Below are 26,698 nucleotides of genomic sequence, written 5' to 3'. Positions count from 1 at the left end.
TAATTGTTGCCTGCTGTTCAATTTATTTAAGTATTTACATCACTGATTGCATCTGAAAATTAAAAACATCTAAGTAACCTAAATTACAAGCACAAATAATTGCAGGTGCAAAAGCCATGCACAGACAAAATGATCTCTGAAAGTTGGTCTTCCAAATTTCATTGGAAGTTATTCAGTGTATCATGAACCTAAAGTCCTCCTGGGAGAGTCACTAATCTATATAATGACACTGAAAGCCTCTTGACTCTCATATTTATCTCACAGATGGGAAAGAATACATGTATTCAGATAACTCCCTAGAGATTGCACATGTGGATTTTGAAGAGTATAACTTATTCTAGTGAAGGCTAGCATTAACTTGCAATCAAAAATTTCCTTCCTGAGCCACATTCTTTCTGATGAAATTAAAATGATGTATTTTTGTTAAGTCACTACTGATCTAAGTAGGACAAACTCCCAGGGCAAGTACAGAAAATTTTGCTAATCTCATGAATTTTCCTTTAATGAGTCATAGCATCAGTTTAACACAGACAAATGCTGTCAGCCTCTTCCAGAAAATTCACCTAGTAATCCTTTCTATGTTTTTATTAGTGTTAAAAATGGATTTCTAAGTATGGTGCTAGAAAAGCCAATTTTTTAACCTGATTCAAAACTGAAAATGAATCATTTTCTTGCATTCTTTAGCTTCAATAGATATAGGTGTGGAGCTGCTTTAAGGCAGTGACTGCTTCCTGTCGTACCAGTTATGGCAGTGCTGTTAGCAAAAGAAGGGGGGGAGTTAAATTCTCTTCTAGTGTTTGAACAACTAAAACTTCTACTGAACAAATGAAGCATTCTGCCAGTTCTGACAATCCAAAATACAATGAAGAATTTTTCTGTTTCAGAAGCTCTAGGCAAAGCTGTTTTGGCATGTCTGTAGCTTATTCCAACTGCAAACAAAGGGGCAGTTACAGCGAAAGTCTTTTGGAAAAGAAAATGCTGTCAGTTTTAAGAAATAAGACATGTAGAGCCATTCTGCAGCCCAGCAATTTTGTAAGAGAATAGAGCAGCTGACAGAGATAATGCTTCCATTTGCGCCAATTTCAACAGGAATTGCATCAAACAGACAAAATTGGTATTTCATTCATTGGTGATGGGGGGCAGAATGCAAAAAAAGTGGTAAGAAAGAAGAGGAAAGGCAGCACCAAGCCCCATGGGGTGTGCTTTGCTGCTCCTCCTGCAGATACAGAGACGAGCAGCACTTTTTGCAGCTGGCAGTCACAGCCAACATTATCCCATATGGCCCAAATCCTCCCTTAGTAGGGGAGGTCATTCTAGCTTTCCAGCCCTGGTACTTGCATTGTGCTCTCCCCAACTAAACATTTCAGAAGGAGGCCCTCAGCTCGCTGCCAGAGGCTGCTGGGTGGTGGTTGGACCATCTGAGTACTCTGCCTAAAGGCATGGTGGGTCATGGCACAGCCTGATGACAGTCACCCTTTTAATTAAGCACACAATTAATTGTTCTATCTGATTTTAGTACTCACATTTTTAAAAATCTGGCTTACTTTAAGTGAATCTGTTACTCAGGCAGGACATGGTAAAAATGTCCCTCTTACTTAAATGATACTCATCTTCCAAACAAGAAGTCAGAACAAGATATTCTTTTTTTTTATGCATGGAGAACTATTGAGGCTATGTTGTCCATTACAGTGCAGGGCTCTCACTTCTACTTCCTAGATGCTTTTTGCTAGCTGCTTAGGTATAGTGAAACACAAAGAGAATACAGGAATAAGTTTTAGAGAGTAGAATCATTTGAATAGTGAAAAATTCTAGCAAAGATCCTTTTTTTTACTCCCACTTTTTGCTGCCATAGACACAAGAAGGTTTCATCTTTCCCCCTCTTGAGGGATTTACATGTAAGTGTGTCCTGTAGCTCATTTAGGTTCAGCGCAGACCAGAAAGCCAAAAATTACCAAGGATTTTGACCAAGGGATTGAGAGGTGATTAAAACTCATGAAAGAAAGACTCATTTCTCAGTAAGAATAACAAAGACACATGGATGATGCATCATAATAACTTCATAATCTGACCCACATGCAGTAAATATGGGGATGACTGTCATTTTAAATAAGTGAGGTAGGTTGATGCTGATTATTAATCCATTTCTTGGCCTGTCTGATTGTTTCTGAGCCAATTCCTCCACTTAGTATTTTTCTGAAGTATCTTAAGAGCACCTTTCACTGAAAGTCTCTTCCTTTTTAGCCAGTTACTTTTCAGACCGTTACCTTAATTTATTTGGGAGATTTCTTTCCTGAGACAGTCTGCTTCTAGTATTCTTGTAGCTGGACTTTTGGTATTCTAATACATAGTACAGTGTTTCTTCAGCCCCATGATAAAATATAATTCTGTACTACTTCTAATTGCTGGGAAGAAATTATATTTTCCATTAATTCCTATGTGTTGTAACAAATAGTAGTTTAGATGAATGAGAGCTCAGTGAAAAAAAAATAATGAAGTATGCTATAAAAACAAGTTCCTAGTATTTGGTGCTTGTGGCTAAAATGGCAGGTATCTGTATAGGCAGAGAATAGATACAAAGCAATATTTGCATAATAAAAGTTCAGATTCTAACTCGGCTAAGTGTGTCATTACTAGCTTTCTCTGAGGTTCCTGTAGTGTCATGTGCTTAACATCTGCAGTAGAATAATATACTTCACAAGAAAAAAGATTTTTGGATAGCAACAGAGTGTTGAAACTTGGTTTTCTATGAATGTTCCTAACCTTTAATATATTTTCAAGTATGCCCAGCTCCTTGCCTGTTCCTGCTGAAGGACATCCAGATTTCCCTATGGGATGCCCCTTCAGCTGGGCAAATGGTTGTAGGCACGGTTATTTGGGTGAACTGCATGTGTGACTATTGGCTGGTGGGTTGCTACTCTCAAAATAAGTGGCTATATTTTTCTTCCCTTTTTCTCAGCAGGAAGTACTAATTTGCATCTGTCTTCACTAAACACTTGCTAGTTTTCCTGAGACTTCTGGGAATTCAAAATCTTTGAAATCTCCGGCTTGGTCAACATAGAGATTACCTCACACTAGTGCATATATTAAAGGCATATTGCTCCAATTTCAAATGTTTTACCATCTGATAGTAATAAGTTCACAATATGCTACATACCATGAAATAAAAAAATATCTTTTCCCTGGTGTAAAAAAATTTAAGTAAATTTTGTTACATTCAGATATGTATTCTTTCTCTCTTTTTGAAGAATAGCCACTCTTCTGCCAAGTATGTCTTTAGAATTCCTTCTCTTTGTTGAAAGAAAAATCCTTGTAAAAACAGAAAGTTGCACATTCCATTTAGTATAAGTGACATGATCATGAAACCCAGGTCTTTTATTTATACTTGGGATAATATAGAGGTAATGAAAGTAGTATTGGACCTAAGAGGTATTTTGTTTCAATTATGAAACAGTGTGGGTAAGAAACTTCAATTTGACAGCAATATAAGAAAAGCAATATTGTGTTCATGCCTTCAATCAGCTTTATTAGATCCTTAAAGAGAAAATTATGTGAAAGAGAGAAAGAAAACAACAAACTAAGCAAGATCACAATTTCAGCATATTTTGGAGAAAATAACTGATTTGGGTTAGTTGTCTTGCCAGGATGAATGACTCAAGGCTTCCAAAGAAGAAATGGAAACCAGAAGGATAGCTAAAGCCTAAAAGAACAAATTGAGAATATATGATTGACTGTAATGTTTCAAAATCAACTTCTGCAAAGACAAGTTTGGGCTGTGGCCCAGAATACAATTGAATGGTGGTGTTCATTTAGACCATTATTGCTGAAACAAAATAAGATGTAGCTGTGGCTGTGTTTCTGTTAGAGATTTACTTGTTCTTTCCAATGTTTCTAGCTAGGAATATGATGTCACACCCTCTGTCCTATCACAAGCTGCAGTGATTGCTGCTGTTCCACAGTTTTTCTGAACACTGGTTTTCTGAAGAGAGTTCTGAGTCCAAGTGATAACATCTTTCAAATGTGAAATGTCATCACCATTCATTAGTTTACTTTGAAAAATTTTGTACACTGTGTGCAAGTAGGCTAATTCGTTGTTATTGACCAAAGAGAAAAGAAGTATAACATTTTCATGTGTGGATGCATTTTCTTGCTGGCATGGGAGCCATTTAAGTTTCTGCTATCATCATGCTGGTGTTTAAAAATAACTAAAAAGCTCATTCTGCAGAGATTTCAAATAATGAAATCTTTAATGAGCATGATTTGTAAAGCATTACTTGAAAAATGTGGTGGCAGCTGCTCAACTCGTCTGAGGAACAGAAGAGTCTCTGCTTCATGCAAAAATGTATTCAGTTGATAAGAGATGGTGATGAGATGGGACTATTTTAGTTTCTCCTTCCCCTCTTTCACTTCATCTCAATAACTGTGCTTCCTAACCTTTTTTTTTTTTGATGCTTCTATTTCAAACAAGGAAAAAGAAACCAAACAAACCACATTTTGTAATTAAATACTGAGCTAGTTCTTACCATGTTTACTGAATTACATATTGCCTATATGTATGTATCCTCAAAGTTTTCATGTGTTTTTAGACTTCTTAATATGTTCCATAGGAATAGATCTTAACTCCTTCCTCTCTGTTTTTGTGTGGTAAAATTTGCCTCCACAAAAGAAAAGACAATTAAAACAGTGAAGCCCACTTGTAGGGACATGAATATAGCTGCTGATCTCTGCAGATTTTCCTTGCTCACAGTAGAGGTTCTTCAAGGAGAAAGCCATCAGTGTTGGCCTTATAGCAGATTGGCTTCACATAATGTGCTCAGGACAGCTGTTCTGTTGAGAACTTTAAACCAGGAAAAACAGGTGAGTTTATCAGCAGCCTTGTCACTGAGCAATAGACGGGGCTGACAAAGGGCATGGGTAGTGGGAACCTAAGGGAACATATCAACAGCTCAGCTGTCACCATAAGCTGTCACCTCAAGCAGATTCAAGCATTTGCATTTAAGCAAATAAATGCCTGAAGCAAGAAAAGCATTTGGAGGACTATTGCCAGCAGGTGAAGGCAGGTGATCCTTCTCTTGTGATCAGCTGTGATGAAGCCTTGAGTGCTGTGCTGAGTTCTGAGCTCCTCCATACAAGACTTGTATGGCATGCTTGGGCATACTGGAGAAAGTCCAGCAAAGAGCCACAAAAATGAGTACATGACTGAAACATCTCTTCTATGGAAGAAAAGCTGGAAGAACTGGAACTGTTCAGCCTGGAAAGAGAAGGCTTAAGGGGCTCTTATCAACATGTATAAATATGTGAAGAGAAGGTGCAAAGAGGATGAGGCCAGGCTCCTGTCAGTGGTGCCCAGTGACAGGACAAGAGGCTACGGGCACAAACAAGAGTACCAAAGGTGTGATCTGTACATCAGGAAGCACTTTTGTATTTTGTATTGTGAGAAGGATTGAACAGGGTAACCAGAGACATTTTGAGGTCTGTCTCCTTAGAGGTGTTTGTAGCCTGACTGGTCACAGTTCTGAGCACCCTAGTCTGTGTGCCCCTGGTAGAGGAGGGGTTGAAGCAGATGGACTTGGAAGTCCCTGCCAGCCTCAACCATTCTGTGATTCGGGAGTAATGGATAATTGCTTTTAGTATTTTCAGTTTCACTTCTCTAGAGTTTTCGAACAGCCCACAGCTTGGCCTACTGATCATCTGAATAGCTGATATTTCAATATTGAAATGTGGCAGAATTTTGGATTTCTTTTTAGAAACAATTTTTTTGGTCTACCAATATTGCTGAGATTGTGAATGTGTTGCTCACTTTAGGTTATCCTTCCCTCTACAATTTCTCTGAAGAGTTTTCCTGATATTTTTAGAGCCCACTGGAATGTTATGTAACTTATATTTTCAATAGCTACATATATTTTAACATGCATGAAGGCTATACTGAAAAAGCAACCTGAACCGCTGTGTAAGTCCAGGTAATGCTGCTGTGGGAATTAGAGCTAAAAGAGTTATCTCTCAATTTATACATATTTTTGTAATGAGAAAATCTGGATAAAGTTTAGGTCTCACTTCTCATCAGTTAGAACTGCACCTGTGAGTAGAGCAGCGGAGCATGTTCCATTTTCAATTTCCAATCATGATGGAGTACTAGAAATTCCAAATGTGATGCCTGTTGTAAATACACTTACAGTGTTTTAGATTGAACTGTAAGGAAGAAGGTGTTTATAGGAATTTGTGTTCTTTTTTGCTGATCCTTCTTGGACCTTGATTTCAGTTTGAACTCATGTTAAACTATGTGAATCACATGCATAAAGTTGTTCCATGTTTCAATAGCTTGCTGAATCAGCAAGAGTATACTCTGAATATATATAAACTGTTAAAAGCTAAGACTGTAGCCACTCTATTTATACCTATATTGTTTTACCAATATCTATGGTTATGTATGTCTATATATCTGTTTATATCTATATCTATATCTGTAGAGCAATACATACAGGTATAGATATATGTTTGTGTATCTGTATTTTTTTATGTTCCTAAACTGAGACTTGGAGGAAATTCAAGCATCTGACTCCTCCAATGAATTCCTGAAATCTCTTACCTAGGAACGTTCAGTGTTTTGTCATGAAACCATCAATGTATAAAATGATCAAAGTTTCTTTTCATAGTAGACTGGAATCTATATCTTGCTCACTTCAGAGGAGCTATAAGTGATATTCCCACTCTGGAAACTCTTCAAAACCTAAATATTTTATTTACATTGGAGTGGCTTAGTAACAGAACTTCAAAGAAATGTTAGGAGGGTTAAAAAGATGATATAGCATTTGTAGCTTTTTACAGTTGGATGAGGACTGTAAATTTAATTGTTTTTCTTTGATGTGCATAGGATAGCTATAGGAGGTTCTGTTGTGATTACTGTTTTACACCCTGCAAAAGTATCCCGCATAATGGACAGTTTTATAAAGATGAATCACCTTTAAACATTTCTAAATGTGATTTCTTCTGTAGACTGTTTCCCTCTTACAGTCTTGAAAGAAGCATAAGGTATCTGAAGATGGATAAGTGTTAAGATACACTCTTGTTGGCTGACAAGGTAGCTTTTTGCGGATTGCGAAGCACTACCTCTGTAATGTGGAGGCCTAGCAGACACAAACTATGTCTACTTTTACATCAGTTGGGGATTCTGAGAACTATCTGATGTATTCCCAAGATCCAACCTTGTATAGTAAGTGGAACTCAGACTGCCTTTAAGTACCTAAATTATATATATATATATAAAATTTAGGTATTGCAAAGTATCACAGTAGATCGACACTTGGCTTCATATGAACTCCAGAAGACTACATCTATTGTAAATCCCGTGACCATTTATGGGGCCAGGCTTAGAGAAAGGCAAAGACCTGAATGATGAGTACAGTAGCAAGACATTGCTTTTTTTTTTTTTTTTAGTTTTTTTTTTTTTTTTTAGTTTTTTTCCAAGATGAAATCCATGTATTCTGTCTCTGTGAATACCTAACTTGTATTGAAAAATGAATTGCCCCAAAAAGTTATTTCATGTATTTTCAAGCATGTAAAAAACAAAATTTTAAAAGGTGCCTTAACCTAGTGTCTGAAATAAGCATGCAGATTTTATATGTAGTTTGCTGAAATCAAGCTTTTTTTCAAATTTGTATTTTGTTACTTCAATTTTAAATATCATTATTGCTACGTCAAAAAAACAAATATAGTGAAATAGTACTTCCTCATCAGTGTCAAAATTTTTCCTCTTCTTTTAAATATAATTTCTTGTCTACTCGGGAAAATTTGACTGAATTTTTACTTCTTAATTGCTGACTTTTGATTGTCTTTTCACCAGCACATAATAAAATAGGTAATACATTAATTAGTAAAGCAAAGAAAAAGCATTACTATTATATGTTTGTATGTTTGGAAAGGTTAATTGCTTTGCCTGAAAAGGCAATATGAATTGGCAATATGGCAATGATCTGCTGTTTATCCATAGAAAAAATGTTTTTTTTTTTCTTCAATAGATTGCTGGGTTTCTACAAAGGAATACTCCCTCCCATCTTGGCTGAGACGCCCAAAAGGGCAGTGAAGGTAAAAAATATAAATCAACATGCTTTTCCCTTTAAAAACATAAGCAAGAAGAAGAGCAGCTCTAATATATTGTGTTTCTTCCACACTGATTGACATTTGATTCTTAAGATTCTTTGGCATGTTGATCTTCTGATTTTTAGAAGGAGTAAACTTTTCTGTTGAGTAAAAACTCTACTTGACTAAGAAGTGTAGGATAATGCTTTTAAAAGTTAGGATATTTTTTATCTGTGAATATAATGTTACTGAAAAACAAATTGTGATTAGTTTATATAAGCAAAGTTTATAATAAAATACTAGAAGTCAGATTTTAGCTTCACAATTACCTCTGCTTTAAACTTTAATTGGAAACACCTAACAATTTACAGAGCAGCTAATACTCTGAATGGCTTAATAAATGAACACAAGAAAAATTAAGGAAGCCACTCCTAGTGAGTATTTACTAAGAAACTTGAAGTAGTGTATCTGTAGGTTTTAAGTACTGCCTGAGATTTTTTATATGCTTCAAAGAACAGCCTTGTCTATAATGTTGCTTTTTTCCAGATCGAATATATATGTGGGTACAACTTCCTATCATGCAAGGAATGTTTTACTCCAGCTCTTGAAATGGATGCTAGCCTATAACATTGTATTCAGTGTCAAATGTTGATCTGATTTCCTTTTACTATCCCCTATGTAAATTTGTAGATCATTGTTTTAGTACCACTCCTATGCAAAATATATCATTACACCAAATTTTGTTCAGTTATACCATACAATCCCTTTTATCAAAACGTACTTTAAAAAATCACCTCATCTTACAGTTCTAAATCTATCAAAGAATCCATTTTGTCTTTCACTTCACAACTTTGAAGTCTTCTATAGTTGTGTCAAGTATGTTTGAAAACAGTTACCATACAGAACATCTTGATTTTCCTTTCTTTCTTTTGTTTCATTCTAAAAAACTGCACCTGATACTGAGCCTGAGCCTGCCATTCATCATTCACGTTCCAATTCCTTTATAGAGGAAGAATATTAGAATTAAGTGCCAGGATATGACCTTGTAATAGGAGTTCTGCTAATATTATCTTCTTGTTTGCATTAACATTTTAGATGCAAATGATGTAATCTATCTCAAAATTATTTGATACTCAACTAAGCAAACTAAAGTTCAGTTTAATGGCAAAGTGGCAGTGAAGAAAAATGGATGATATTTAAAAGCTTCCTAATAACTTGTTTTCTTCAGTCTGATGTTTTGGCTGTCTCTCTATTTCATTGCAGTACGAATGACTTGAAGTTCATCTGATCATGCATTTCAGATTCCAGCATATCTTTAACTAAAATACAAACCCAAGTTTGATTTCTCTCCTACCAGCCTGAGTCATTCAAAAATGAGAAATCACTTTCTCTTAGTCCTGTGGCTTAGTATCCACAATATTAAATATAGTTACAAAATATAAAATTGGGAGAAATCTCTGTGGGTCATCTGGTGACCTATTACCCAAAACATTTCTGACTTCATAGCTAGAGCCTTGTGTAGTTGAGTTCTCAAAATTTTCCAGGATGAAGACTGCAGCCTGTCTGTGTTCTTGCTTCAGTGCTCAATTGCTCTCACTGTAAAGAATTTTACCTTATATTCTGTCCAAATTTTCTCTGTTGCAGCTTTACATCTTCCTTCTTTTTTTTTGTTGTTGTTGTTGTTGTGAACTTCTGAGAACAGTCTGAGTGTCTTCTCTTTAACCTTTCTCTAGACAGTATAAGGCAGGAAGTAGATCCCCTCAGCCTTCATAACTTCAGGATAAACAAACTCAGTTGTCTCAGCCTCCTTTTGTACATCATAAGCTTCTTATATATATTTTACTACCTGCTACTTAGTGAGATGCTTTCTACATATTTTTTGGGCATCAATGTGAGGGCCCAGTATGGTTTCTGAAACTTTGAGAAACAGGTCTAAATGCTAAACATGCCTCTAAATTAAATCATTGATTTCTTAATTCTTTGCATTATTCCTATAAACTTTTTGCTGTTCCAAGGACACCAACATGGCATTAAGTTATCCTGAGATAGCAGCTCTGTTCTACACTGGAAGAATAGGACAGTACAGTGGTGTATTTGTAAAATCTTGGATCCTGAAGCTGTTTCATGTCAGATGTTATCTGCCAGCACAATTTCTAACATCCAAATAGAGTTTGAATCTATGCTTTGGCCCAAAGAGAATTAGGCTTGGCTTAATTTCTCTTCTCTTAATTTCCACTAAACTTGTTTGGATATAAATGTAAAACTATAATGGAAACTCACTGCTTCCTTTGGCTCACTATCCACCTTTTATTCCTCTGAAGGTATTAAATGTTTCAACAGGCCCAAGTATGTCCCTTGCCCATTGCCAAACTGGCTAGGGTCATGAAGATCTGTGTCAATGCCTATGTGTTTGAGGTCATAGAAAGCACAAAAGATAGAGAGACAATTTTTCTGCCTTGATTTGGGTTTGTAATAAACTTTTTTGAAAACTTCTAGGTAAGGTGTCTTTTATATCTCATAAAAGTGTATAGAGCATGAGCTAGGCAGATTTTATACTAAGAAGAAATTTAATTTTGCTGTTGATTTAATTTTTCTACTGAAATATATTTACCTGAAATGATTATTTGCTAAAAAATATAAAGTTGCTAAAACAAAGTTATATAGCCACAGTTATTCAGCTTTCGTGTTGCGTCAAAGATGCAGGATCAATTTAGGCAAGTAGATTCTCATATCTGTCTTGCTATTTCTTTTTATTCTTTCTCTTTATCTCCCTTCCCAAGAAGGAAAATAGGTATTTCTGTAAGATGAAAAGTCTAAGTTTATAAATTTATGTTAGATTGAACTCAGAGGGAAGAAGTGATGATGCCGATAGAATGGTTAACAGATGAACTTTTGGGGCAATCTATATTGTTCATGCATTCCCAGACATCTTGTTTCAAGCATGTATTTTTACCTCAGTGTTATTGAGACATCTGGTAAGTACTTTGACTATTTTCTGTGAATTAAAGTGTATCTTTGCCAGATGGACAATATTGGTTATTATATACACAAAAGCATGCATTAAATACGTTTATGGTGGAATTATTTATTTATTTATTTATTTATTTGCACAAGGCTATTAACTTAATACAACTGTAGAGAGAAAGACAAATTGCTTTTTTTTTAAAAGCAACTTGGGTAGATATGGATAATATAAATCCATATGATATAGCTGGATACTTTTAGCAAAACTGTATGTATACTAGCTACTCTATTATATCCGGAAACGTTTAGATTGGGTTTTACTGGTATGTATTTATTTTCTTTCAAAAATGATATGAAACATAGTCACTATTAAGTAGTTATTCTATTTATGACTGCAGGAAGTGATTGATTTTTAAGGTAAAAATTTTAAGACCAAAAAATTGCTATCAATGTATTTCTGCCTTTATTACAACCATTTTACAGATCTGTGACACTATGGAAAACATTAAGGAATACCAGAAATTCCATTAAAGGTTAGGAGGGCAGCAATGAGTAGGAAGATGCTGGAGAGTGAATAAAGCAAACTTTTATTGCAGTAAGAACTGAATTTAGTTCTGAGAAGTAACTCATCCTACAACTGACACTTTCTCAAAGATTTCTTTTTAACTATAAGTAAAATGATATCTTCAGTTATCCAATAAGACAGACCTAAGAAAATCTTCTATCTTTTCTGATTGTTGTCAAAGCCATCCAATGATTTTAAATGTATTTGCAGGATGTTTGCAAAATGGATGTTAGATCTGTACACTATTTGGATTGCAGTTGTAATCAAGGCTCTGTTTATAGGGCCTTTTCTGCAAAACATTGTAATCCTTTTTGATAATAAAAAAAAATGTATATCCACTGGCTAGAGTATTCAGTCCTTCAGTTTCATTTTTTAAAATCTTAATTTTATGTTACAGAAGTGTAATACATTTCCTACTTTTGTAAATATGGTGTTATTATTAATACTGTATCTCTGCTGTACTCAGTGAGATCTTAGCATCTTTTTAGAGTAAGCAGGTCTTAACTGAAGACCATTGGTGCAGGTGAAAAAAGGTTCTCATTTCTTTCTTGAAGTTCAAACACAAAACAGCATAGCATGTTAAACTCATCCTATAAGGAACTTCAGACGATCAGAACTTCTGAGCACCATTGCCGCTGACACTTGTTTATAAAGAACAAGAACTATAAAAAATGTGTCTCTTGAAAATGAGAAACTATAATAACCTACTCACTTTCCATCTTAAAAATGTACAATTACATCTTTCTGTTGAGAAGTAGACCAATATATGAGAAATATGAAGGTGATTGCTATATTCTACATTAAATACGAGGGCGATTTCTTGTGGGATGTAGTATCTGCTACTACATTTAAACTAGTACAAGAAAATTAGATGATAGAGGAAAAACAATAAACTGAAAACAAAAACTGTGTTTTAAGTGAACTCTTATATGAAATAATAATTGTATTTATGCTGATGTTGTGCATATTATACTTCAGGTTTGAAGCCTAGTTATCTTCATTTGGACATTAAACGCTGATAGAGTGAGCATGAAACTCACTGAAAAATGAAAAGTAGCTTGTGTTTATTTTTCAGCTCTCCATGTGGCTACTTTAGATGTGAGGTAGTAAAATATTGTAGCTTGGTTTACTAACTTGCGTAATTGACTCATAATTTTTTCCATGCAATTTCAGTCTAACTTCTCTTTATAGTTTTTCACCTTTGAACAATACAAGAAGCTACTAGGATATTCATCTTTACCTCCAGGACTGGTATGTATGACAACACTTCATGTTCTATTTTCATACATATATATTGAACAACCCTATCTGTTTCCTTCCATATTGGAAGCCCAAATTTTAAGGGGTACACAAAATGTTTTTATACGAAATGTGGCTAGCATGTGTTGTCTGCCTGCTCATATATAGGGCTTAATTCTACTATGGTATCTTTTAGAATAAGATAATTTTATATTACTACTTTCTATAAATGACAGTTAATGCATATTTTTCACAATAATGGCATGACAACTATATGAAAGAATGGATATATTTCTGGACATGCTACATAGGTTAGGGTAGTGAAAAATTCCTAATACCAACTGTCTTAAAATTTGCAGGAAAATCTTGAGAAAATTGCCCATAAAAAACAAACACATCATTGCTGACCAAAAGCCACTCCAATTCATACAGCAGGTAGAACAGCAACCAGCCATCCCAATGTTCTTGCACATTTTTGGTGCATTTTTGAATACCATAGAGGCATTTTTGCTTCTGAGGTAGGCATGATAGAGAGAGAAAAAACAACTGAGAGAGATTCTGGCCTAAGCTACGCAGAATGTCCAGAGGTGCCTCCACATAATTCTTTCTGAGATAAAAATTACTGTCAAAAGAGGGATGCATTATATATATAATGCATCATATATAGCATTATATTCTTGCTGGTTGACGGTGAAAGAGATAGATTTCTGTTTCTATCTTACATTGGAAAAATTGGTGTGTTGGTAATATGGTAGTAAGGCTGGAGGCAAAGGCACTATGGATAAAGCCTGCCACTACCCTTCCAATTTACCGTTCTCTTTCTTGAGCTCCCTGGAATCCTGGCTCAAAACCCTCTGTATTGAATGAATTATTTTTCTCACTATTGTTTTTTCCTTACCACTGGTTTCCTTAAATTTTGACAGATATACTCAACGTATTGTATAACGGTACTGGGACTCTTTTCAGCCACTCAAAAGTTCAGAGACAAGAAATGGAGGCAATAAAAGTGCAAAGTGATCACAAAAATTAAATGATCGCTCTGATTTTTCTTAAGTGATTTGAATATTTAAATTATTTTTCTGTAACTTTAAAAAAAAAAAAAAAAAAAAAACCTACCAAAAAGCATGTATTTCTAATTGCTGTTTCCTGGTGGAAAGCAATGTAGTAAATATCACCATTTCTGTGGCTGTAATGTACCATCAGCTTCTAAGTAGACAAAAATAATTCACCCTTTGAAAGAATGCTGACATTTCCATGTGTGCCACTTATTCCCACCCTTTTCAAGGATGGATGTTTACTTAGGAGGACTTTTCTACTCCTTGCACAGTTTGACTAAGTATCTCGCTTCTAGCTTTTTCCCTTGCTGCATGACTGCATTTATATTTGTATTTTTGCTTAGGCTCCACCCAAAGATAATAGGAGGGCATTGTTTTTCCATGTTTTCATCATAAATTGATACCACAGAGTGCTATGACATTTTATTTTGCATTTTTTGGAATGTGGTTTATGGCTATTGTCATATTGTCTTCAAGAACTGTCAGCATCCAATCAAGGTCTAGCATTTTTTTTTGTAGTAGTAGAGCACTGACATAGCTGAAGTATTTCATTGTATTCTCTCATTCAGTTTCATAATCTGAATATATTTTACTACTTGATTTTTACATACTGATTGACTTAACTTTCCTAGGCATTTGCAGTTGCTGGCTTGGGATCTGGATTAACAGAGGCAGTTGTGGTCAACCCTTTTGAAGTAGTAAAGGTTACCTTGCAGGCAAATCGAAACAGTTTCGCAGAGGTATGAGAATTGCACCACTGTTTGTTTTGTTTTATTAAGTGTCATGCACTTGAAAGTTCATGTTTAGACCAAAATATCTATACTGTACTAGGCTGATGCAAATGATTTTTCCACAAGCCTAGTGAAGAAGGAAAAATGAGATAAAAGATTAATTAAATTGTGTTGTCAGATTTGCATCAAGATGCATACAGTACTGTCCTCTGTGTCAGTATTTCCATTGCAGATATTCAGTGAATCTCTTTACTCCCACAGCAGCCAGTAGTACAGCACTGTGAAGAATTGTTATCCTGAAGTACAAATCTGAGACTCTTATGTACATTTACCCTGGCAGGCTCCAGACCTCTAGTGAGAACAGAGAGTTGGCATAAGACACTGAGGTCCAATGTGCTGGGCAGGTCCAGCTGGTGTCTTTTATGTTAAAATATAGCTGGTAGATTTCACAATCTTGGATGAATTTATTGATGTTAAAAGTAGCTGTTATGGGCTCTGTAATTCATTCAGAGAAGCACTCTCCTAGAGAATAATTTTATAACATTTGATAAATTTTTGTTGCATTCTCAATGCATACCAGAGATGTCAGGTTGCCCAGGGTCTCTGGCCTAGTCATTTTTTAACTATGAGCAGTAAAACCGCTGAAACAAAGAGCTCATACTGCACAAGAAAAAAAAGGGTTGAGTTACTGCAAGGAGAAAGCAGTGCATGGGAGGATTTCCATTTCAGGAAAGTACCTAATTTACACTTAAAATAGGATCGAAAGTATCTATTTGCCCAGATATTAAAAAATCCAAGGGTCTTAAGTTCTTAAATCACAGATATCCATTTTAAATATATATTTTAAAAGGGATTATAATTTTAGAATCTGTTGTAAATCAGAAAAACTAGTGGCTTCAGTACCACAATCTCAAGTTCTCGTTAAGAACATGTTGAAGGACATTCCATACAAAGCATGTAAACTCAAGCCTACTGGAAGAAGCTCTTGCATGTTATTACAGAGTGTAGGGTAATGGTACACTCACTTCATTACCATGCACTGTTTTTCTAAAAGGTTTAAGTAAGTATGTACCTATCCCATTGTGTAGCTTTCATATTATATGATGAAACCCAATGCAAGTCACATATTTCTTTGACTATTGTATTGAAATAATAAATACATCTCGTCTAAAGGAACAAGGAAGAGCATGAACACATACACCCACACCCAGACTCCTGCACACCCCCAAAACAAATATTCACACAGTACAGTGACAGTTGAATTATTCAGTGGTACCAGATCATCTTTCTAGGGCTGATAGATTTAAAGAGGAAGGCTGCAATAAATCACTTGTTGGCACTATTGTCATTTGGATTGCTACAGGTAAAAATAATGCAATTTTTTTCGTTTAGATAGAGTCCCAATTTTGTTTGTTTGGCTTTCTCTTTTTGTCTTTTCTCTGTAGCCATGGAAAACTCACTGGGTATAGATCCTGATGTGATTATAAAAGTCTTCTCACTTGATTTTACAAGTTTCTGTTCTAAGATGAGATGACAGTCTTCAGATCATGCTGTCCAGGTCTCTATTAAGTACAAGTCAGCAATTGTCTGAAGTGAATCAAACTCTAGTTGTTTATACAGCACATTTCTCCAGGTTAGTTATCCTCAGGTCCTTCTGTCATCAGCATAGAATTTAGAACTTTGTGTCTTGATCAGCCGACATTTTAAATGTCTAGGGTAGCCCTTCTTATTGCTGAAGGACTGAAAAATGAGTCTTTTTGAGTAGCTCAGCTGTAGATGTAGAGTTTGCAGATATAGACATCAGGACTGATGAATCTCATCTCGGGTGTTCAGCAACTGGCAGGCGTTCTTCGTGAGTCAGGAGTAAATCTGTATTCAGTATAAGACCAAGGAATACCTTACTATTGAAAGCTGCTTTCTTCAGCTTAAATGACTTTATTCCAGACAACTAGTATTTTTTGTTTGTTTTTGTGTGTTTTTTTTTAAAGTCTAATCTTCATTCTTTGTGCATGAGAAAAGATGCTATTGCAAGTATGTGGACTACATTCCATATTGGGAATCTACATTTTTTAATAGATTCTGATTTGAATCCTGGTAGTAGTTAGGAAAATAAATTTAGTAAAATGTGTTCAAAGCATTAGCAGGATAATATTGGTTGCTAAATATGAAAAAACAGAATGAAACCTAGAATTAAAGACTAAATTTGTCAGTCACCTGACTAAGCAGTGATATACTATGTCAGTTATAACAGGAATAATTTGGCTGATGGTGTTGATCTACTACAGTGATATTTTGAAATGAGAAGGCAATAAATAAGTAAGCACATTGAAATTAGCAATGTTTACAGTGCTGTAGTCAGAATTTCTCCGTATTTTCATGTTTGAGCAGCCTAGTGGAAGTCATCTTTTCCCTTATAATTAAATATTTGATAGAGCTGGTTTTATGCTTTGGAAAAACCAAACTCACAACAACAGTTTTTTGAGAGGAGCTTTTCCATAATTCTGCTAAAAAGAGATCTAATACTTCAGAAGTATCATCAGTAGTATCACAGTATATTGTGGTACAGATCAAATGTGTACTTAGGCAGATAGTGTCTGTGGAACTCATTGTTATATAAGTGGATCCTGAGGAAGTTTTGTCCTTTCTGGCTTTTATTAGGTAGGAGGGGCGAAGAGGATTTCTATGCCTTTTGGACATTATTTTCAAAACAGAATTTCTAAAGTCAGTTTTCTAAATCTATACCTTGGAATATAAGTGAGTGTTGTGATTTTCAAAGTCTACCTACACCTTTACCTCAAGTTATTCATCAGGAGTGCAAAACAGGATTTCCAGTTGGATGCTTATGAGAAAAAAGAATTTGTGCCTTCTTTTCTAGAGTTTCATTACTACAATATTAAAGTTAGTTGCCTGCTCTATGACAGAAAATCATTTAATGTGTGATCTAATTTTAAAAAGTTCTGTGTGCTCAGTAACTCCTTCAAAATTCAGTGTTTTAAAATTAAACATTCCAAGATAGCATATATGCCTTTTGTCATCCTCCAACTCTATTTCTAACACTGAATCTGGAACTGCCAAACTGTTCAACACAGTTGAACAAACAGATATTTATATTGTCCTTTGCTGCTCCAATCTATGGCTCCCAACAACTTGCTATCCTATCCATAATGGCTCAACTTATTTCCTCTTCCAATTCTGCGCTTTCATCACTGCCTTGTAGTGCATGCCCCTGTGCCACTGGTTTTACTTTAGAAGCTTTTTTTCTAATCTTCTAATTGTCCAGAATTATTGTTGTATACTCTAGTTGTGCAAGGGTTTCATCTGTCATAATCTTAACAGCATACACTGTGATGTAAAAAAAAAAAAAGCAAACTGTTGCCAAATTCACATATCTGATGCCATGAGTTTCTCTATAAAATTCAACTAACGTTTGAAATGATGATTTTAAGATTGCTTTCTTTGCTTTGGGGATGTTTTCATCTTTTTTCCGCTATCAGAAAAATGAGTAATATTTTTTGTAATGAAAAAAAAAGGCAATACTTAAGATAAAATGACAAGAGCTGGCAACTCTGTGTTTGTCAACGGGATTGAAATGAGGCAGAGGTTATTGTTTTCTTTTTCTAAAGATGATCTCTTCCTTCCTTTACTTAACTTGTGAAGCAACCATCTAGCTTTGTTCAAGCTCAGCAGATCATCAGAACTGATGGTTTGGGCCTCCGTGGACTCAACAAAGGTCTTACTGCAACACTGGGCCGTCACGGAGTTTTTAACATGGTTTACTTTGGATTCTACTTCAATGTGAAAAACATTCTTCCGGTCAATAAAGTAAGTTTCTCATATAATGGAGTAGACAAGCAGATAAGAGGTTTGGCAATTTGATTAACGTTGTATTTTACAGTGCAAAGCTGTACTGTGACTAACTGCTGATTAACATAACTCCCTGTTTTGCAGAAAATGCTGTAGCATTTTCATGACAAAATTTGTGAACCAAGTTAAGGTTCTGCCTTTTGAAGAAAACCTGAGTATAAACAAAGTAATCGTGTTTGAAATCACAATTTTATGAATATTTCTTTGTACCACAAAAGCAAAGTGAAAAGGCAGAAACAAGGTGCAAGTATGCTCAGTATGCAAGTATGTTATGCTATGCTAGGCATGTATGTGCATTGCTATTGTTTTGTTTGTTTGCTTGTTTGTGGTAAACTGGACTAGGAAAGAGATACCAGTTTCTAGAAAATTTCTAAGTACTCACAAAGCAAGGTGTCAAGCTTGATGAGCAGATAGGGCTGCACTATGGAGGTATTCTGACCATATACAGATCTGTTTACTGAAGGCAGTTCAACCTAGTCTTGAAAGATGACAAGAGAGATTTACCCACGTGGGAGGGAACCAGCCCAGAACAGGACTTACACGGTTAAGAGACTTTATGTAGAATAACCTATGAGCAAGCTGAGAAAAAGAATAAAGCTGTAATTGTCCTTGAAGAAATTTTAGTCAGTTGTCTCATATGATTTTATATAAAGTAGGCATTTCCCTTTATAACAAAAGGAAATTTTATGAATGAAAATGTACTAATACTGGAAACTTTCTAAATGGCTGTGTGAACCACAACTAATGGTTTATTAATGACTCCAGTGCATTACTTACTGAAGTGTGTTTTCACTAATGTGATTTTTAGATGATGACAGTTAAACAGTCACAGGTGTAATATGTAGGGATATTCATATAAGAAGCTGCAATTTACATCAAAAGGGATCAGTTTCTATTCCCATATGAAGCAACACCTCTTTTTTTCTGCACTTCTGAGTAGCCTGGTATTTTTGTTGGCAAGACCGTATAAATGGAGAAAAGCTCCACTTCTTATTTGCAGATCATTACAGTAAATTGAATTGTTAAAGAGCAGCTAACCCACAAGTTTCTACAAGTTTATTTTAGTGTATTTAAGCATACGCTGCAGTGTACTTTAATCATACATTCTAAAAACTCAAGACACAAGGGTAGCTTGATGCAAAGATAGGAGTAAAAACATTTAATCTGATGAAAAGATGGAAAATTGTAGTTACTATGGGGAATACTCAGAACCATATGCGTGTAAGGACAGAAACTTATGCACAACTTCTATGGAAATGCTGTACTTTACCTGCATAGTGATGGAAGATTAGTAATAGTATTCAGCATAAGCATGCTTTTCTAGCATTTCAATTTAAATATGTATGTATAGCACATGATTAGAAAGATTCAGAGCTTTATGACCTGTGAGAAATTAGCTCTTTGTATAGATTCTGTATGACGAAGAGAATTGTTAACGTCTAGAACATAAATTTAAATAAATACAGACAGTGAAAGAGAAATTACTTCAGTGGTGTCACCTGGTGACACAGGTGTCCTGTGTATGCTATCTGTGATCTTTGTACAACAAGAATGTATTAATTACAAGTGGAGAGGTTTTTATTGTGCGTAACAGTTGTGAAGTGGCTTGTACAGTGGCTTGCAGTGGCTACATCTCAGCTAGTAAATCAAGCAGTATCACTGAAACTCAGTTGTGTGTGCTGCTCAGCATGCCCTGGCCCAAGACAGCTAGCACTGTTCCTGGATATGGCTTGGGAGTTTGTGCACGCAAGGAGTTTAATAGGCAGATTTCCTGCAGGATCTCTGATTTAGATGATGATAGCTCTTAGTAGCAATAATGAAGTTAATAGGACACTGTAGGCCAGCTGGCAGCCATGCCATAGACAGTTCTGTACATACAGATGAAGCCAATAATTCTGATCAACCTCCCATTAAAATTGATTCAAGTCTTACCCTGAGTTTAACCAGGTGTAGGTCAGGCCTCATCTTGCTTGTGCTAGCCAACAGTATGTCAAATATGTTTATACGAATTGAACTTTGCTTCAGTGATTGGAAAATATCAGCATTCAATAATATGTCATGATAAATATTTTCTAAACATTTTCTATATATTATTATTTTAAATATAAATATATATATATTAATCTATATATCAAATACAAGTATTTTCTAAATATTTTCTGTCAGTAGGCAAGTAGTAGAGGCTGAGTTATCAAACCCATACAATAAATTTGATAGAAGCTATTAGGCAGTTAGTCTGAAAAATTAGTTGTAGCTTTTCATGTTTTCTCACATTTGATTTCATTATAAAACCTAATTTGTTCACTTTGTGCTTTTCACATAAAATCTTGTAAGTCAGTCTTGTGATATTGACAAGCATTTAAAACTGTGAAATAAGAATACTACACTTGAAATAATTCTGGCTCTTGACTATGTATTTGCTGTTCACCTTCTGTAGCGTAAGTGGAAAAATGTATGGAAATGTCCATATGAGCCTTTTAGCTGTCAACAGTGCTAAACTGTGCATTAAATTTGCATCCCAATTAAGGATGTTTGCAGCTTATTTTGCCAAAAACAATAAACTTTTTATGTTGAGTGGTCAAATGATATAAATGACATGTGTGGGTTGTAAATGTTCATAATGAATAATTTTTCGTATGTTCAGTCTATTCTGTTAAACAGACCATTTACAGCCAACCTCATGCTCAGTTTACTGAACATGGAATAAGCTAGTCTTGTTTCAATTGCCGCTAATGTATCACCCATAGAGCATTAACGGCTATGCATCTGCACTAGCAATCAAATCAGTCTGAAAATTTATATCGTCTCAGTTTTATGGCACATGCCTTTATAGCATGCTTCATAGGCTTCCAGCAGTTCTTGCTTTTTTTACTTTATCACAGTTTGGTTTGATGGCAAACATTAGTTTCATTAAAACCATTGCTCACTACCACCTCCAAGTGGCTATCATATTTGTTAACAATATGAAAACAGTGCCTGGCGAAAGCTCCCTTTGAATCATAGCCAGCTGCAAAACTCATTTCAAGTCAGACACTGCCTGCTGCAGCTGCCTCCTGTTAAAAGGGAGCAGTGGGCAGCAGTAGCTGAGCAGTCTTGTTTTGCCAGAGAAAGGGCCCTAAACTCCTATAGGCAAGGAAATGGACTATTCAGTTTGGCAAATAAATAAGATTGTAGAGAACAGATTTATTTCCAGTTGTTTTCAGATCTACCCCAGTGTAAAAGTTATATGTAGAAACAGAGTCCAAGGAGAACATGGTGCAAGTCAGTTGAATAAGTAGTGAAACAAGGTGATTTAGGAGAAGGCTGGATCAGAGTGGAAGGCAGAACAACCTCGGAGATACTGTGCAATCTCAAGTTTCAGGATGTCCTATCAGCTAAACAAAATTGCAGTGCTGTACCCAGCAAAATGTCACAAGACATCCACTGATCATGGCTCTCCAGCTAAGGTGTCCTGAGGCTATTGAAATGTTGACCAGTGTTGTTTAAGGGCTTCTTCCCTGGCCATCGTCACCACATGTTGTATCATAGGGGGAGTGTCCTTTGCTATCTTACCTTCTCCTGGTCTGTGGTATTCCTGTAGAGGCACGCTTGTAGCTAAGTTCTTACAAGACATATAAATGGTCATGTAACAGGAGGAGAGATCCTACAAGCATCCCAGCTAAGGGAAATTGTCAGTGGGAGCTTGTGCTTGGTTAAAGACTGAACTTTATAGGAAACAAAGACCATGTAAATCTTAGTCTGAGTCTGCACCTTTCTAGATACACAATCAGTCAGCCACAAGACAGGAATTCATAGGACATCAGCCTTTTTTAGTTCTAATATTTTTAATTATCTACTCTTTTTTTTTTTTTTTTTTTCCTGTTTCATAACTAATTGTGTAACTGAAGCTGATGATGGATAACAGATGGATGCGGGGGGTACACAAAAAGATGTCCATTCCAGAGTGTCAGTTTCTGCTTCAAGGAATTTGAAGGGACTCATAGTTGATGTCTAAATGATGCCTTGAAGATGTGACCTGCTTGTAACCCCAACAGATCATGAACAATCTGATGATCTGCGTAGACTTACTCTATGTGGTGGAGCTGATTGGGATTACAAAAGAAGGTTCATGTGAAATTGGCTGACTGATTCTGTTTTTAGAAGTGTAGTTGATAGTCTTCCAGGTATTTGTTCCCTAGGAAGTGTAACATCAAGCACTAAATATTGAATGACAGGAATATTAAGTACTCTATTTTGGGTAAAAGGAACATCACTGGTATGGGACAAATGCAGAAGGTGATGGAAAGATACAGTCGATAAAGAAAGAGTTTGTGAGGAGACAAAAGAGTTGAGTTTCTTTTGTCTCTTTGGTGTTCTACTTTCAATGGTCTGACAGTAATCTACAGCAATGTAACATTTGTTGAGAGGAACAAGTACGGATCAGTCTGCCTCTTCTCTTGGGGACTGTACAGAACTTCCAGAATTCTGTGTATCTTGTATTCAGTGACCATATTTTTATCATCTCCTGGATTTTAACTATTTATTTATTTATATCAAAAATTCTTTGGTGCAGTTGTTTGTTTTAGGACTAAGTGGAGAGGAGTCCCAGCTTTGCCTGAGAGGTCTGAAAGATTATGGCAGAAGAGTAGATAATAGGTAATAATCTGTAACTAATGATTAATAGTTGTATCAGGAAATTCTATTGTGAGGGGGAAAAGAAAGATCACTGATAGGGTTGCAAACTGTTTGAAAATGCCTGCATTTTACAGCAGACAGTCATCTCACTCTGGAGCATAGCCAGGACACTTATCCTAGTAGCTGTCATTCATTTATTATGCTGTTGGCCATCTGACAGATGGATTTTAAAAACTTAAATAAATGTCTGCTACAATGAGATTGCTCTCAAGGAGGAATCAAAGATAATACCAGTGTGAAGAGGCACATTTAATTCAAACAAAATGCAGCTGTGACTGCATGTTTTGGAATGCCTCTCACGATTATGTTTGTTGTTGTTGTTGAGCATTTCCTATGCATCTTGACAAAAATCAGAACATGATTATACTAATCAGACAGCAAGCTATAGTTTACAGTAAGGAGTTTACTATGTAAGAGCATGAGATGTTCAGAAGTTCAGGGTAAATAAGAACATGAAGCTGTTTGTAAAACTGTGGTCAAGCGTTGAGTAAGTTGCAAACAAAAATTATGACTATTCTTTAAAAGAATCACAGCATGATATTACCACAACACTGACAAGACTAGTTTTCACTTCTCATTTTCACACTCTCTGGAGCCTTGCAGTGAATCTACATTAAATTCTCTTCATTTCTGCTGATTCCTGCCCAGAGTTTGTGTGCCTCCAAACTACCTGAACACACTGGTACCAGCTCCTCCCTCCCTGATAGTAGAGTATGACAACATTTCTTCCCAGCTCTCCTCTGAGACTCAGTCTATGCAATACCATGGTCTGTTACGCTGCCACACACTTGATAATAATAAATATAGCCCAGATAAGGCCTCTGGCCAAATCACAGACTTCTGTCTTTTAAAGTCTTCCTTTTTATACACAGGGAGATGGATGTGCAGCCTAAAGTGCAAAGCCTCTCAGTTCTGTTCATTGCTTCTCCACTGACCTATTATGTCATGTTGAGCAGATGTACTTACTTCTAGCAGTTATTTCACACTCTTATGCATGCTACCATGTATGTGCACACTATCTGTCTCTACCATCTACCTTATATACTTTGAGCTGTTCCTTTGAAAATACTTACTCTCTTCACTTTTTATAGTGAGTGTAGTATTCCACCTTTCATCCATTGAATTGCATCTGAGATAAGCATCTAAATCAATACACATGTATCTACTATGGTGAGTAGTACCATATTATCTATTCTAAAATTAATTTTCAGTTTTTCTGGTAGGGAGCCTGAGATCAACCTTCTGATGCTCTCTCTTCACATGTTCTCCATCAGTTATGCACTTGGATTCACAACGTCTTATCAGTGACTTAAATTAACTAAATTCCAAGCATATATGGCTTTACCAAATAGTTATATCACTGTTGGATTAATATCTATGCTGCTTATGGATTTTAGTGACCTTCCTTCAGTACAGATTAAGATAGTATGGAACTTTTGACTTATACTAAAGATTTAAATAGATAGTTTTGACAAAGTACCTAGCTAATAAGCGTGTGAATAAAGAGCAGTTATAGGAGAGCCTGGGATTTTGGATTCTGAAACTGATAAGTGAAGTGTCTCCAGTGGGGAACGATATTGTACTTGGGTATATATGTGCTAGATTCAGAGTTAGAATGCTCTGTTACTAGAAATTATAGTATTTAGAAGAAGGAATTAAGCAGCATCTGATCTAGGTGGAAGTTACGGAGTCTCCATTTTATTCACAATATTATAATAGTAATGAAGTATAACAAGCAGAAATGCAATATCTCAATTGTTTTTTCTCCCAAAGAATGTATGGATACTCAGCATGGGATGCATTTATTAGTATTACCTACTTTTCTCTGTTTATGCTCACATGGCAGGAGCTCATGTGTATAGGAGATGTGATCATGAAGGACATGCTGAAAAGATAAGAGGATCAAAGTTTACATTTCTAACCACAACAAAGTTATTGTGTTATGAATAAGAAAACTGTTAACTTCCATGAGGTACACTATACTGTGGTATGGCACCATATAAAATCATGTTTCTGCTTTAATTCACATTTTTGCTCATGTTACAGAAAAGTTATTTTTGCTTAAAAACAGTCATTTTTCTTCCTCAGCTATGCCATTTACAAAAGCAATGGGAGATGGTCAGAATCTTTTTCTCTAATGTACCAAATATAAAATATATAATATGCAATCAGTGAAATGTATGAAGTTAGTGACAATAGCATGATCATAATTTTCTCTGGTAACCAGTTCCAGCATTAGCACTTGGCAGATGCATTACCTCATGTGTCTTTCCGTGGGGTCTGAGGCTGATAGGAATATTTTGGCATTGTCCATTGAGTAGAAAAGGTTGGATTTCACTGTAAGAAGAAAGTGTTTTGTGATAGCACCAGCTTGCACATGCATGAGAGGTAACCAATGTTCTTTTGTCCATATAGATTTTGTAGGCAGAAGCCTGAGTTGTATTTGGAAATCTCTTTTTTATATGTAGAAGTAGTAGCACACTAAAAAGAAACTACTCTGTGCTTTTAGAAAAAAACTTCTTAGTTATTTTACATTAATGTGGAATCCATTGTATTAATTAAATGACTTGCGTATTGCAGTGATGAATACCACAGAAAAACATTTCCCATAAAGTACGTAATAAAAACTGAAGTTACAGAGCAAAGTTAGCGTATGTTGTAGCAAATTTGGTTATAATCCAGTTTTATGAATAAGCAAAATGCTGCCTTCCAACATTCTTAATGTCACAAATACTGAAATAGAAATGAAGCAGTTTTAATTTCCCTTTAGTTATGTTGGTGCAATGTTTCATTTCAAAAGAAGCTGCCTAGTGGGATTCTCCTGCATATACAGTACTCTGTTGCACTGCCAGTTTCAAAGCAAGCAACACTGACATCAAGAATTCACCAAAACATGAAAATGAGCAATCATTCAAATATAAGCAGCAAGGCTTGAAATTCACTGTTTAAGAAGTAAATACTTTTGCCTGATATGTATTGCTTAGCCCAGAGTATAACCCAGTGTGCTTAGTACTACAGAAAAATTGTTCTTGCGCTTGAAAGGGGTATTTTAGATCATTCCAGACTGTGAAATGTCAAATCAGTAGTGTATCCGCCTCCTTGCAGGCTGGCCTGAGGAGTTAGCTCAGTTCCCAGGTACAGATGTGATCATATGGCTGTGGGATGGGCACCTTGTTATAAAGGGGCTGCTGTGCCTGGATTTCCAAGGGGTTCTTTTTCTTCCCTGGTACCAGAAAAATAGGCTTCATTTTATTTCCATTTAAACCAGTGACAGTATGTACAGAGCAAACAGAGGTCTTCTGCTAATTTTTTTACTAGTAAGTACAATTTGTTGTGTAGAAAGAAATGGGTATTAGCTATTCTAAATTTTGAAATGTATTATCAGTACTCTTCATGTTTTGTAAAATCAAAGTGTTGAGTTTTTCTGCAAGTAATAAAATGCTGTGCTGATTTTGATATCCAAACAACTGTATGAACTTCCACTGATGCGTACTGTGCAGATTTTAATGTATATTCTTGTTGCTGGTCTGGAA

General features: G+C 35.6%; 1 protein-coding gene across 3 annotated transcripts in view; it reads left to right on the top strand.

The window, feature by feature from the left end:
- SLC25A21 (solute carrier family 25 member 21) overlaps positions 1-26,698 on the top strand; it is a 221,572-nt gene that overhangs the window by 190,013 nt on the left and 4,861 nt on the right. For all 3 annotated transcript variants that reach the window (XM_042895149.1, XM_042895125.1, XM_042895157.1), the window contains 4 exons: positions 8,013-8,079; positions 12,794-12,853; positions 14,529-14,636; positions 18,285-18,449. In XM_042895149.1, the coding sequence (XP_042751083.1) occupies positions 8,013-8,079; positions 12,794-12,853; positions 14,529-14,636; positions 18,285-18,449 (400 nt within the window). The remainder of the gene's footprint in view (positions 1-8,012; positions 8,080-12,793; positions 12,854-14,528; positions 14,637-18,284; positions 18,450-26,698) is intronic.

This window comes from Lagopus leucura, unplaced genomic scaffold, assembly GCF_019238085.1.
Source record: "Lagopus leucura isolate 7727_CA_CO unplaced genomic scaffold, USGS_WTPT01 Super-Scaffold_1, whole genome shotgun sequence".
NCBI lineage: Eukaryota > Metazoa > Chordata > Aves > Galliformes > Phasianidae > Lagopus > Lagopus leucura.
Note: the sequence above shows the minus strand (reverse complement) of the source record. Positions and strands in the feature narration are given on the sequence as shown.